The sequence below is a fragment of the Phoxinus phoxinus genome (genome assembly GCF_949152265.1).
Source record: "Phoxinus phoxinus genome assembly, chromosome: 22".
In the NCBI taxonomy this organism is placed as follows: domain Eukaryota; kingdom Metazoa; phylum Chordata; class Actinopteri; order Cypriniformes; family Leuciscidae; genus Phoxinus; species Phoxinus phoxinus.
The window spans coordinates 15,330,915-15,343,700 of NC_136897.1; the positions used below are offsets into that span (position 1 = coordinate 15,330,915).

Below are 12,786 nucleotides of genomic sequence, written 5' to 3' on the forward strand. Positions count from 1 at the left end.
AAATGTTATTTAGGACTGATAATTTACGACAACAAATGGAGTATAAAGGAACAACCTTCCACTATGAACTGTGGTGATGAAAATATTCGTCTATAATACAAAAGTTCCGACCCTGGCTTCTGATTGGCCGTCACCTGTTTACATCGCAACTTCTTGCATAGAGAACTGTGTAGTAGCGCCCTGGTCAGGGATTTGACTTATAGTGAAATTAATTTTCTCCATAAAATAACGTTTTAACGTATATGTTCACAATATAGCACAGATTCTAGTAGCCTAACCGATCTCATTGCTTAAATGCAATGTAACCTTTATATACTGTCTATGAATGTAACACATCCTTATCTGTTTTTCATCAAGAGACCTCATAAGTAAAGTGTTTTGGCGCCATCTGGTGGCTATAATGCCACACGCACGCACACACACAAAATAAGACTTGCACAACAAGAAGTCTGACATAACAGGAGCTGTTTAATTGTATATATTTGAGAAACAACAGGCAATAAGGTCTGAAAATGATATATTTTTTTCTGTATATTGTGTGGCATTGCCATTGTAGCTGCATGTATCACTTATAACAGTTGAAAGTCACATGGTATGTAGGCTACTGTGCCCTCATAGCAGTCACTAAGGGCAATGCATGCTTGGATACCAGCAGCCTGATTTTTGCTAGTTTTATGCAGCAGCGTTGAACAAACATAACGAACATAAGTGCTGATGGTGTAAATGTTCTGGACACTGATCATGGGTTGACATAAGTTGGCGTGGAGTTGTGACATGCTATGCTCCATTCAAACTATTTCAATTCTGCAGCATTTTGCTAATGTATTTGTAATTATTGTGCATGGATGCAGCATTTATAACCTTATTTCTGACCACACGGAATTACTTTTGAAAATACATGTCACAATTTTATTTCAAATGATGTAGTCAGGCAAAATTTTTATTAAACATGTAAAATAAAAATGGAAAGTAGTAGTGAACAGTAGGCTACCATGACATTTTTGCCTTAACATTAAACCACCAAAAGTCTATAGGCATTTTATGCATTAATCAACTATTTTATCCACTGTCATTGGTTGATGACATGCTGTTGAGAATAGTGCAGCTCATGGACATATAAAACGACTTGTTAAAGCTAGTAATTCCAGTTTTAACAAACGCACGACCAGAGAAATCATCCCTATCTTAAAGAGCACATATTACATTCAAAACCTTAATAAAAACAATTAAATTTGCTAGCATCATCAGTGGTGACCTTACCTATAAAATATACTCATTTTACTCACTGAATCCTACAAATCCCTGTCATTTTGACAATGCGCCACACAAATACATTTCTATAAAAATATCATACAAGTAGCTAACTTTGTACAATATCCCATAAATATCATTCTTATTAAGAAAATGTGCAAGACTAAAGAATATTTCATTGCACTCTGTTAGAAGCCACAAAACAAACCTTTCCTCTATCTGTCTTCCATTAATTCCCTGAATAAGGCTAGTCTTCTTTCTGATGACTGACTATGCTAAATATGAAGATGTTGTAATAGTTATGATTGTGAAAATGCTTCGCTGCAAACAACATTGTGTTGCAACAGACTCTGTATGGAGGTCAGCATCAGTTGCACAACCCACGTCGTGTTCAAGTTCTATCAGAGAATATTCAAGAGGATCATAGAGAGGATTCTCCTTTGTTCAATCTTCAATAAGGTATCATCACTTCAAATAAATATTCTTTGTTGGATCATAAATATATATATATTCATATCATTCATAACCATATACATTCCATCATTCAGTGGGGATTTTCCATGCAGGGGGTTGATGGGAAATGCAGTCCTAACACTGATAAAGCAAGCAGGAGGTTGGGAATCTAAAAGCAAAGTTTGAGTGTCATGCAGGATTTTGGAAATTCTCCCATCTCATTCAGAAGCGGAAACAGTCATTAGCTTCGTCTGGGCAGTCAAAGTTGATTCCTTCACACAAGGAGTCCTAAAAAAAGTGAGAGAGATAGAGATAAAGTTAAACTTCAATATAAGGAGTATCAGTATCGTTAAGTATCAAATTATATAATATATATAAAAAATACTGTCACTGCCTTGAGAAAATATATAGGCCCCTTTAGATTTCATTTTAAAAGACAATTCAAACTACTTTTTGTATAAAAAAAAAAGAAACGAAAAATAACTCATGCTTATATGCTTGCATTGTATTACTAGTATTTTACTTGGTGTAATAACTTGTTTAAGCATTTGAAAAGGTAAACAGAATTCTCTACAAAAAAATGTCACAACAGGACAACTGGACAACCTGCGTTCTGAACAGTTACATAATTCAAGTCATAACAAACACACATATAAAAACATGATTGTGATCAAATCTTCCAACATAAATGCAGGTTATAAGAAAGCTGGCAGAAAAGACAAACCAAGAATCAACATAAATGTTTGTGACATCACACGTATATCGATTAAATGTACTTACAGATGACTGCCAACCACACGAGACTGTGAGAACAGAGAGAGAAGGATGAAGGATGAAGGGGGAAGACAAATATGGAGAAGACAACTGAAGCACAAGGACAAATTAGCATGTTCAGAGTAAAACATGGACGAGGAATATTGATTCCTGAGGCGCAACATCAGTTTGAAGAGACCGTTCACCCAAAAATGAAAATTAGGTCATCATTTACTCACCCTCATGTCATTCCAAACCCATAAGACTTTTGTTTTTCTGCATGAAATAAAATATGTTGCTCTGCTCGCTTCCATACAATGAAAGCTAATGAGTAAGAATCCTGTCTTTAAATTAAGCATGGTAATTTCACAAGCAAATAGAACTTGAAAAGTGGAGAATTAAGATAGGAAGTTTCTGTAATACAGCCTCAAATCTTTTGTGCAATTTGAACATGTCTGTATGATTTAAAAACAACGTTTTACTCGAGTCATTTTTGGTCACCATTCACTTTCATTGTGTGGAAAAGAGCAGCTAAGATTCACATTTTATGTTCCACAGAAAAGAAAAATCTGTGGAATAAAAAAAATAATAATAAATGATGCCGCAATGTTCATTTTTGGGAAAACTATTCCTGCAAGCACATTAAATATATTGGCAACAACTGACTGTTTTTCTTAGGGAGAAATAATTTTTTTGTTTTTTTTATATTTTTTTGTTGCTATAAAGAGATGTAGGATAATGCCAATTAGAACTGTTAGCTGGCAAGTTATGGATAATGTATGGATAAAAAAAAAAAAGAAGAAGCTCAAGCTGAACAAGGAGAACAAGGAGAACATGCTCTTACTTTAAAAACAAGGAACAAAATAGAGGAGACTGCCAAACTGAAACTATGTCATGCGTTTAGCACAATCAGTACAGCGTGTGACATTCACAGGTGATTCAGAACACCAGGGTGAGGGTGGTTCATGTCTGGACATCACAGAGTCCCTTTAATATCCCAGGGCATCAGGTTCTGACACTAACTTGGCTTTGCTGAAGCAGCAGCGCCCCGTCTGGCGTGTCAGGGAAGTGCAGGGCGGTGGGGGAGGGGGTGAGGGGTAGCCAGGACCGGTTGCCAGCGCTGTAGAGACGGGGCCGCTTAACCTGGTCATGACTGGAAAGTGGGGTGTAACTATTCCGCCTTAGCAGCAGAGGGGCAGAGTCTCGTCTGACTTTCCCCTGGTTTGAGATGGGAGAGACTGGCTGGGTTAAAAAAAGAGAGACCGCCTACACCAGGGGTGTCCAATCCTGCTCCTGGAGGGCCACAGCCCCGAAGAGCTCAGCTCCAACCCCAATTAAACACACCCGAGTCTTACTGGGCATACTAGAAACTTCCAGGCAGGTGTGTTGGGACTCAGCGGGACAGTGTCCCTCCAGGCCTGAGTTTGGACCTACACATATAGCCCATCTTTAAAGACCTTTGGCACACATCTCAATAGCGAACAAGACACATCAGTCTTCAGTCTCCAAAGCTCCAAGTATTCCCAAAGATAATCAATATATACAGACTAGAAAGTATGATATATTACTTCAGTTAACATCCTAAAACATCAAATGAGTCTACAGTGATCACTAACCACAATGCCGTTCAATGGAGCGCTCAACACATGGATAAGCATAACTCACAACACAAACGCAGTTACATTACAACCACAGGCTGCTGAGACATCATAACTGTGATTTACACACAAAACTCTAGGCTATATCATTCACAACTGTACAAATATTCTTGTAAATCAACAACATATACGGGGGAAGGCTGAACCTCACTCTGATGAGGTGAATAAGCACAAGAGGTTTTTAATCAAACCATTTGACTGACTGTTTTTATTAAACAACAGAACATAGCTTAAAGAGTGTTATGGGTTAACAAGTAACCATAGACAACAATTTTGACCCATAATTCAGTTAGAAATAAAAAATACATTTACAGTGATGCACTTAGAATCATTGCCATTTTAGTATTAATATTTTGAATCAACTTTTTAAATATATATTATATTATATATATAAGCAATTTTGCCATGTGCTTTTGTCATTTTAATAGTTTATAGATAATATTTATATTGTAATAATCTTGTAGTTATTTTAGCATTTAAATTCAGTTAATTGCAGAGGCAACATTTCACATTTTCAATTATAATTTAAGTTTTCCATCTGATATTTTATTGAATTACAGCGCTTTTTTTTTTATGAACGAAAAACATTTTTAATCATTTTACACTGTTTAGAGTTGAACTCTATGAGGCAAGGCATACATGGTTTAAAAACACACGTGTCGTTAAAGGACTTGCATCAGTTTTTCTTAAAACATATTATTTGAGCTGTAAAGTTGCAGTAGAGCTGTGACTATTGTTCCAGGAGGATAAATTAGTAAATTTGTTTAAAATGAGTCAAAATTATTTCCTGTGGTAATTGACAGCACATCACGGATGCTGTGGATAGAAAAATGCTTTAACCAAGGTTCTCTAAGAAAAACAAGCATCACAGACGGCAAACATGCAGTGATGAAATTGTAATTCCCACCCAATCAATAGAAAGCCTATAAGATATCAAAGGCTGTACCATAGGAGACATAGCATGCTTGTTGTAAGTTTCAAAAACATTACTGAAGAAATTTTTTAATCTGAGAGATAAATGTGGCACCAATTATTTTAAACTGAATATTTAATAACCCCCATTAATATTTCATACTGAGAGAGAGAACACCACAGAGACGGATGTGGACTCACCAGTGGTCGGTCCCGATGTGTATTCACTGCCTCCACATTCAGATAAAACATTTCCACTTTGCAACCTAAAACATAATTCAAAAACGTTTGTGAACAGAATTTCCATGTGCATGTTTGCAAAAGTGAGGAAACAACTGTCCAACCCACCATAGGCAACAGGAGTGAGCTTCATGACAGTGTGAAGGGGACATTTCAAATAGGGGAGATCATCTGAGACAAAATATAAAAATAGGTTTCAGTTGATGTACATTTATGTGATGTATTGATCACTGGTCTTGAATATATATATATATATATGATCTTATTGAAACGATATGGTCTTGTTGAAATTGCGGTTTAAGGTGAGAAAAATATAACGTTTATATATAAAGCCATGTACAGTTGCAAATATTATGCACATTATTTGTGTGTTTTAGCATTCTTTTCAAAATGCAAATGCATCTTGCCTGCACTCTTGTCCAAAAAATAAGCTAGTAAGCAGCGCATAACCGCCTGATGGCAGACGACTAGTACATTGCCTTGTCTCTCAAGCTCCATAATCACAGGTTCCAGTCGCTGAACCAGGTCCATATATGACTACAAGAAAAGAGAGCATTTTGAAACACTCTGGAATACTTTTGAAATAAGTCTCAGAGAGACGTACTCTGAAGAACTTTAACGAAGTGAGGAGGTCGTGACATGCTGTACCTCTCCTCCCGGATATCTGTAGTGGTACTTGTCCTGATCCCTTAAAGCAAACTCTTCTGGGAATGTGTTCTGGATCATTTCATAGGTCATCTCCTCGCATACACCCTGTTTCAGAGCAAAAATTGCTGATGAATGAACATACAATACATCTAAACTGCATGTAATCTCCACTGGGACCTGGGCATACTAACGGCATCTATCTCATTGAGGATTTTCCACTGCTCATAGGGAACTCCCAGCTCCTCAGCAGTCTGGATGGTTCTCCTTAACTGGCTGGTCCAAACCTTCAAGTCAGAGAGCTTAATATGCTCCTTAATGAACCCACGCAGTTCACTCGCAAACTACACGCAAAGGAGAGAGAAAGTCAAGCATCTTCTGATGAATAAACACTATAAAGGCGGCAATGAATGAGTTCAGACCTGTCTCCCCCGGGAGGAGAGTTCAGCGTCTCCTCCGATGCGGCCCTGGACGTTGTGCTCGCTTTCTCCGTGCCTGCAGAGGTAGATGGAGTGCGAGTGTACGTGGATGTTCATGAGGTAGTAGACAATCTTGCTCTGGATGTAGTCCTGAACACGGTTTACCAGGAACCGACGGCCCACGTTCATCACTTTGATGAAGGACAGGTCTCTGGAGAAAAAAAAAGTAAATTTTAAGATCGTCTTTTCCTGATCATAACATTAAAAGTGCCCCTGTTATGCTTTTTTGGATATTACCTTCCATTTAGTGTGTAATACAGCTGTTTGTGAATGTAAAAGGTCTGCAAAGTTTCAAAGTGCATGATAAATGGAGTTATTGTTTCCCAAACGAAAGAACCGATTCTGAACTGCCTAAAATGAGTCGTCAGTAACTCCAATCTTACTTCCTGCACAAACCCATGTAGGTTTGTAACAAATCTGCATAATGCCAAGCCTATGGTCTTCATTGGCTGCCCACAAACAACATCTACTTGACCTAGAGGAGACCTAAAGAGTTTGGTTTGTCGAGAAGATGCTGTTTTTTGTTTCTGCTATGCAAAAATCAAATCCACTTTGCATGCACTTCCAAAGGATGGGGACTCGTATTGATACGGTAAAGCCTACGCCATTGTTACTGTTTAAATTACTGTGTACAAGTGCTGAGGAAGCCTCTGGAAAATTGATATGGTAATGGACATTTAGTTTTCGACATGCACTGTAAGCTGTAGAGTGACCAATCACAACAGACTGGGCCATCTGACCAATCAGAGCAGAGTAGGCTCTCGTAAAGGAGAAGGTTAGAGAGACAGACACCTTTATCAAACCATTTTAGACACTGTGAGAAAAGAGGTGATGCTGCAATGTACATTATGAGAAAATGACAGTATTTTTTTTTTTTTACCTTGAATGCATGTAAACCTCCAAAAACAAAATTAGGAACCTTTAAAATAGCAAAATTGTGGCAATTTGAAGGAAAAATAAATAGAAGACTTATTCCAAAGAAAATTTATATACATTCGGATATGCCAAAATGATGTTTGATTTTCGTATCATTCTTACTTCTCATATTCATCAGGATCTAGTGGTTGGTAAGTGACTTTATAACATTCGATGCGTTTCAGGAAATCATCCATGACTCTCTCTCTGTGTCTTTCTGGATAATCTGGACTTGAAACCTTGACTTCCTGAAAGGCAAAAGGCACATAAGAGACAAGTGTTGTCAACAATAACAATAATACTGCTGCAACAATGTTGCTGTACTCATTACACCATCAGTTTAATGAAATGCAAACCAAACCTCACAACATACCAGGATGTTTGCAGCAATAACCTCTGGATCATCACATACTGACTCCACAAAAAACACCTGCAAACGTAAACACACAGAAATAGGAAAATGATAATCGCATATAACTTCCACACAAAGATAACCTATCTTATGAACGTTTAAATGGCACATTTGGCTACCTTGAATGCATTTTCCTGTACAAAATGTAATATAAGATCCCGCCTCTCCCGGGTTGTGTTTGTGGCATCAAATACCTTGAAAAAAAGAATCATGACAATGTCACATGATTATCTATGTATTAATCAAATATATATATTTAAATAACACTCCAACTTAATAACACTACATTAAAGTAAATAGTTGATGTGAACACAGAAAAAGGTAAAACCTTACAGCTATTTGTCCACCTTCCTCATTAAAGTAGGTCTTGACATCTTGCAGGGCCACCAAGGCACATTGTCTATTTGGGATGCAAATATAGGCATAATTTATTTATTTTTCATTCAACAGTTCTCAGGAAAACCACAAACTGTCCAGTCAGAAATGCACTGATGTAACCTTCAGGAAATGTCCTAATCTTTCTGTCATCATATTAGTCTAACAGGCTTACTTAAGTCACATTAGTTTCTTGGTTTACTGAAAACATATACACTATTAACACTGTAAAAAATATCGTGAACTTTTCTTCACAGGACATTGTATGAAAGTCAACTTCTCTTTTCACGTTCCACAGAAGAAAGAACGTCTGACAGGTTTGGAACAACATGAGGGTGAGTAAACAATGAGAGAACTTTCATTTGTGGGAGGAACTCCTCCATTGAAATCACACATAAAAGATATAATCCTACTTCCGTATCTTCATGGCTTCCTCATTGTCATGTCTGAAGAAATCATATGACTTGTATGCTTTAACTGCATCCCTCCGGTACACACCAAGGTTGAACACTGCACACAATAAACCAATAAACAAGGAATGTTGGTTCATCTCTACATTGTCACATTCTTGATCAGTATTTGCACAACTGTAATGCATCATGGTGATATCACTCTGTATGTAAAGATGTAAAGTAAGATACAGTTCAAACACGTATAATAAAACACTTGCATTGTGGGTAATGATGCACTCAAGAGAGATAGAGTTGAAAGAAGCCATATTATGCCCTTTTTACAATGTCTTGGTTTAGTTTTTGGGGTCTACTAGAATAGGTCTTCATGATTGAATGTTCAAAAAACACATTATTTTTTATATATATTACATTGTTGCAGCACCCCTCTTCCCAGTCTGTCATTAACGCTGTTTATTTCCTGTCTCTATGAAGCCCTCATACCAAAAAGCACAATGTGCTCTGATTGGTCGGCTGGACAAGTTTGTTGTGATTGGTCAACCGCTTCGAGTGGGTTTCGGAAATGTCACGCCCCTTAACATAACCGCAAGTTTCAGCTTCTCAGGTGTAAGCACTAACACTCGGGATGAATCCTAAATCGCATACTTCCCTACTATATAGTAAAAAAAAAACAGTATGTGACAAGAGTAGTATTCACAATCCTCATAAAAAGTATGCAAAAAGTACCTGATGACCTACTTCTTCCGACGAGATTCTGAAGTGTGCATACGATGGACACTTTACTATCCCATGAGGCCACGGGAGTGACTTTGTGAATGGCAATGAAGCGACGTAACTGACGCTGGTAGGTCACATGATAATGACAACATGGCGAATGTAAAATGTCCAGATTACATTCATACTACACCAGACATACTATAGAAAACACAATTTTTAGCGGTCGTGAAGTAATTACTTATTCAAAATAGGTACCTACTCAAGAGATTATGCAATTTGATATGTGGTAAAGAAAGTTGAAAATGTAAAAAAAGCATAATAGGTCCTCTTTAAATGTGTTGGTTTCCAAAGCAAGTTCAAATTTAACCGCTTAATAGACTATTGATAGAAATGATCAGCTGAGAGCTAAATGGAGCATTTTAAATAGGAGACAGATGATATTTATAGTGAGTGTCATTTGACATGTTGCAACTGTCTAAATCCAGCTGCCCGCTCACCCTTTGTGGGAACTCCTATCCAGTTGAGGTAGCGTGTGAGCTTCTTCGACATGTATGTTTTGCCTCTGGCAGGGAGGCCGATCATGACAATTAACGTGGGGGAGTTTGTCATGTAAGACGCCCATGCTGTGGTCAGACAAAAAACAGACAGACAGTGTCAACAGCACATCATATACTGGAGGAAGGTATGGTCTCCAGTACTATCAATTATAATCTGCCAAATATGAAATACTAAAATTTCACATACCAACACCAACTGCATCTGCACCAAAAATTACATAAAATCAAACAACACAATTACTTTATGCCTGATGCATGTCAGAATGTATGAGTTTATGTTTGCACGTTTGTGGTTTATGGTACTTTCCACTACTTTAATACAAAATAGGACCTGAAACTCGACTTTTGACACCCTGTAGCAAGGTCTTAATTTGTTTCTTATGATCACCAAGGCAGTTTTTCAAATGATTAAATATACAGTAAAAACAAGAATATCGTAAAGTTACTTTTAAAAGTAATCCATTGCAATATTGCATTGCTCCCAAAAAAAGTAACTAATTCTGTTACTTAGTTACTTTTTATGAAAAGTAATGCGTTACATTACTTTTGCGTTACTTTTTCTCACCTGTGCTGGGCTTGCTTGTTTTTTTAATAACAACAACAAATGTTAAAGGTGCATTGTATAATATTTAGTAGGATCTGTTGACATAAATGCAATATCATACATAACTATGTTTTCAGTGGTGTATAAAGACCTTACTTAATGAACCGTTGTGTTTTTATTACCTTAGAAAGAGCCATTTCTATCTACATACACCGCGGGTCCCCTTACTTTGAAATGTGCCGAGATGTTTCTACAGTAGCCTTAAACGGACAAACGCGTTTCATTACTATGTTGTTCTTCATGCAAAGAAGCTATCTAAAGTCAGCGAAATAAAAATTCCTGACACAATGATGAACAAGTAACAATAATATTCGCAATAACATATTGTTTTACTGATTAATAAAGTAAACAAAATTACTTAATTTATCTTTGTAGAAAAACCTCATTGCTGAACTGGCTACTCGCTGCCGTCTCAGACGACGACACCTTTTCCTGTCGGCCACTGTAACTTTTGTTGGTTAATAAATGAAATACATAAAGTATATTTGTGTAATTTAATATAGTTAATTATAAAAGTTTTGCATAAAATTCTGAGATTGCATTTTTATTAGTTTTAAGGAATAGCCTACTGAATGTTTTGTGCGAGTTCTACAAGTGTTCATGTTAATTTAGTCTAGAACTAAAATAACCATCATGTTTACACAGCGCACACAACATTTCCTCACTTTATTTCTCTCAACATGAGGACAGAAGAGCTGTCAGTCAATAAATGTGAAAGTAACTAGCGTTACTTATTTGAAAAAGTAACTTAGATATTTTGTTGCAAATTGAAAAAGTAATGAATTACTTTACTAGTTACATGAAAAAGTAATCTGATTATGTAACTCAAGTTACTTGTAATGATGAGTTACCCCAACAAAGTTACCTCATGCCAGCAATTTGATGACTGGGGAAAAAAAAAAAAACTAAACAAATGTGCCTCTATCTTGATCTGCAATTTGAAACCAGCATAACAGAGAATGCATATCTAAATAAAGGGAAGCACATCAGGTACATTTCTAATCTAGAACGACAGTGAACTTCTGTGTTGCAGCCTCAGTGACAGCTGCCACTATAAGAAGGGCAACTGTGATATGATTCATGCTGTCGATTACATTTACTGGGCCAGGGACAAAACTGTGGGAAACATTCTCAAAAGCTGAAAAGTACCTCAAACCCCACTAAAACAGACCAGCCTAACCAGCTGACCACCTTAGGCTGGTTTAAACTGGGATTCAAAACAACATCTCGTGGAATGTGAAAGCATGTTCATGTTGTGTAACTTACTTACAGCATTTCTTCTCTTGGCCTCTGGGCTCTGATTTCTTGGCTTCAGCAGAACTGGTTGAACCAGCCTCCTGCTGCAGCCACACAGACATAGTGAATCTGACAGACTTAATCACTCGCTCGCTCTTCCTGCTGTAAAAACACAGTGCACCTGCAGAGAGAAGGGGGAAAACTGCGAAATAAAGACACTATATGCAACCTACGTTGGTGAAAACGACGTTAAGGGTTTATTAAAATGAAAACTGAAAACATTCCCCCAATACAATTATGCTCTAATCAGTGACATGCATTTTTTATTCTCGCCACATCGTCATTTTCTCAGTCATTCGCAGCGCAGTAACAACAAATGTCGCGCTACGTCACAACAGAGAAGAGGATGCTGAGGACACGTTACGTCATAACCGTAAACAGAGGGTTTGACAACAGTCAGTCACTGATGGTCTAATCCACACGTGTATTACATCGTAGAATCAATATATTAAACAGACACATTAAAGCACTATGATGACTATTAACGTAACACGTAAAACGTGAGACCTTACTGCGTCCTAATAAGTAGTCACCCCTTCAACCTCGGGGGTCCGTATTTTATCCTCTAATCCTGTATACGCCGGTCCGACCAGCAGGTTCAATGTCTTTGCGCAGGCCGCAGAGTGTCTTTGCCTCCCAGCCGGTTTTGCACTTGATAACCTTCCATGGCAACCAACGCCAAGCGCGTGAGTGAAGGTGTGTCGCTACGTCACCTTTTACTTACCGTAATACCTGCAAAAGAATGACAGCACGTCCGTCTATGTGGACTAAGCTCAGTTGACTTTAAAGGTAAAGTTCACCCAAAAATTTAAATTGTCATCATTTACTCACCCTCAATTTGTTCCAAACCTGTACGAGTTTCTTTCTTCTGTTGAACACAAAAGATATTTTAAAGAACGTTTGTAACCAGACATGACGACACCCATTGACTTCCATAGTAGGAAAAAAAAAATACTATGGATGTCAATCGGTGCCATCAAATGTTTGATTACCAACATTCTTTAAAATATCTTCTTTTGTGTTCAACAGAAGAATCTCATACAGGTTTGGAACAAAATTAGGGTGAGTAAATGATGACAAAATGTTCATTTTTGGGTGAACTATCCCTT

At 37.4% G+C, this 12,786-nt stretch overlaps 1 protein-coding gene across 20 annotated transcripts; it reads right to left on the reverse strand.

The window, feature by feature from the left end:
- Nucleotides 1-449: 449 nt before the first annotated feature.
- On the reverse strand, nucleotides 450-12,529 carry pfkfb2b (6-phosphofructo-2-kinase/fructose-2,6-biphosphatase 2b). 20 transcript variants are annotated; one of them, XM_079596826.1, is made up of 17 exons: nucleotides 12,190-12,329; nucleotides 11,652-11,798; nucleotides 9,965-9,979; nucleotides 9,718-9,843; nucleotides 8,507-8,603; nucleotides 8,052-8,118; nucleotides 7,838-7,912; nucleotides 7,680-7,736; nucleotides 7,430-7,554; nucleotides 6,335-6,542; nucleotides 6,107-6,256; nucleotides 5,916-6,020; nucleotides 5,675-5,804; nucleotides 5,376-5,438; nucleotides 5,229-5,293; nucleotides 2,485-2,507; nucleotides 450-1,992 (listed from the first exon to the last, which is right to left on the reverse strand). In XM_079596826.1, exons 2-17 carry the CDS (start codon nucleotides 11,737-11,739, stop codon nucleotides 1,923-1,925), a joined length of 1,464 nt encoding a protein of 487 aa, XP_079452952.1. In that variant the 5' UTR covers nucleotides 11,740-11,798; nucleotides 12,190-12,329; the 3' UTR covers nucleotides 450-1,922. The 20 variants fall into 20 exon arrangements, with proteins under 20 accessions (XP_079452952.1, XP_079452953.1, XP_079452959.1 ...); XM_079596836.1 differs by lacking the exon at nucleotides 9,965-9,979 and adding an exon at nucleotides 3,481-3,675 and having other exon boundaries at nucleotides 456-1,992; XM_079596841.1 differs by having other exon boundaries at nucleotides 456-1,992; nucleotides 2,485-2,568.
- Between the last annotated feature and the right edge of the window lie 257 nt (nucleotides 12,530-12,786).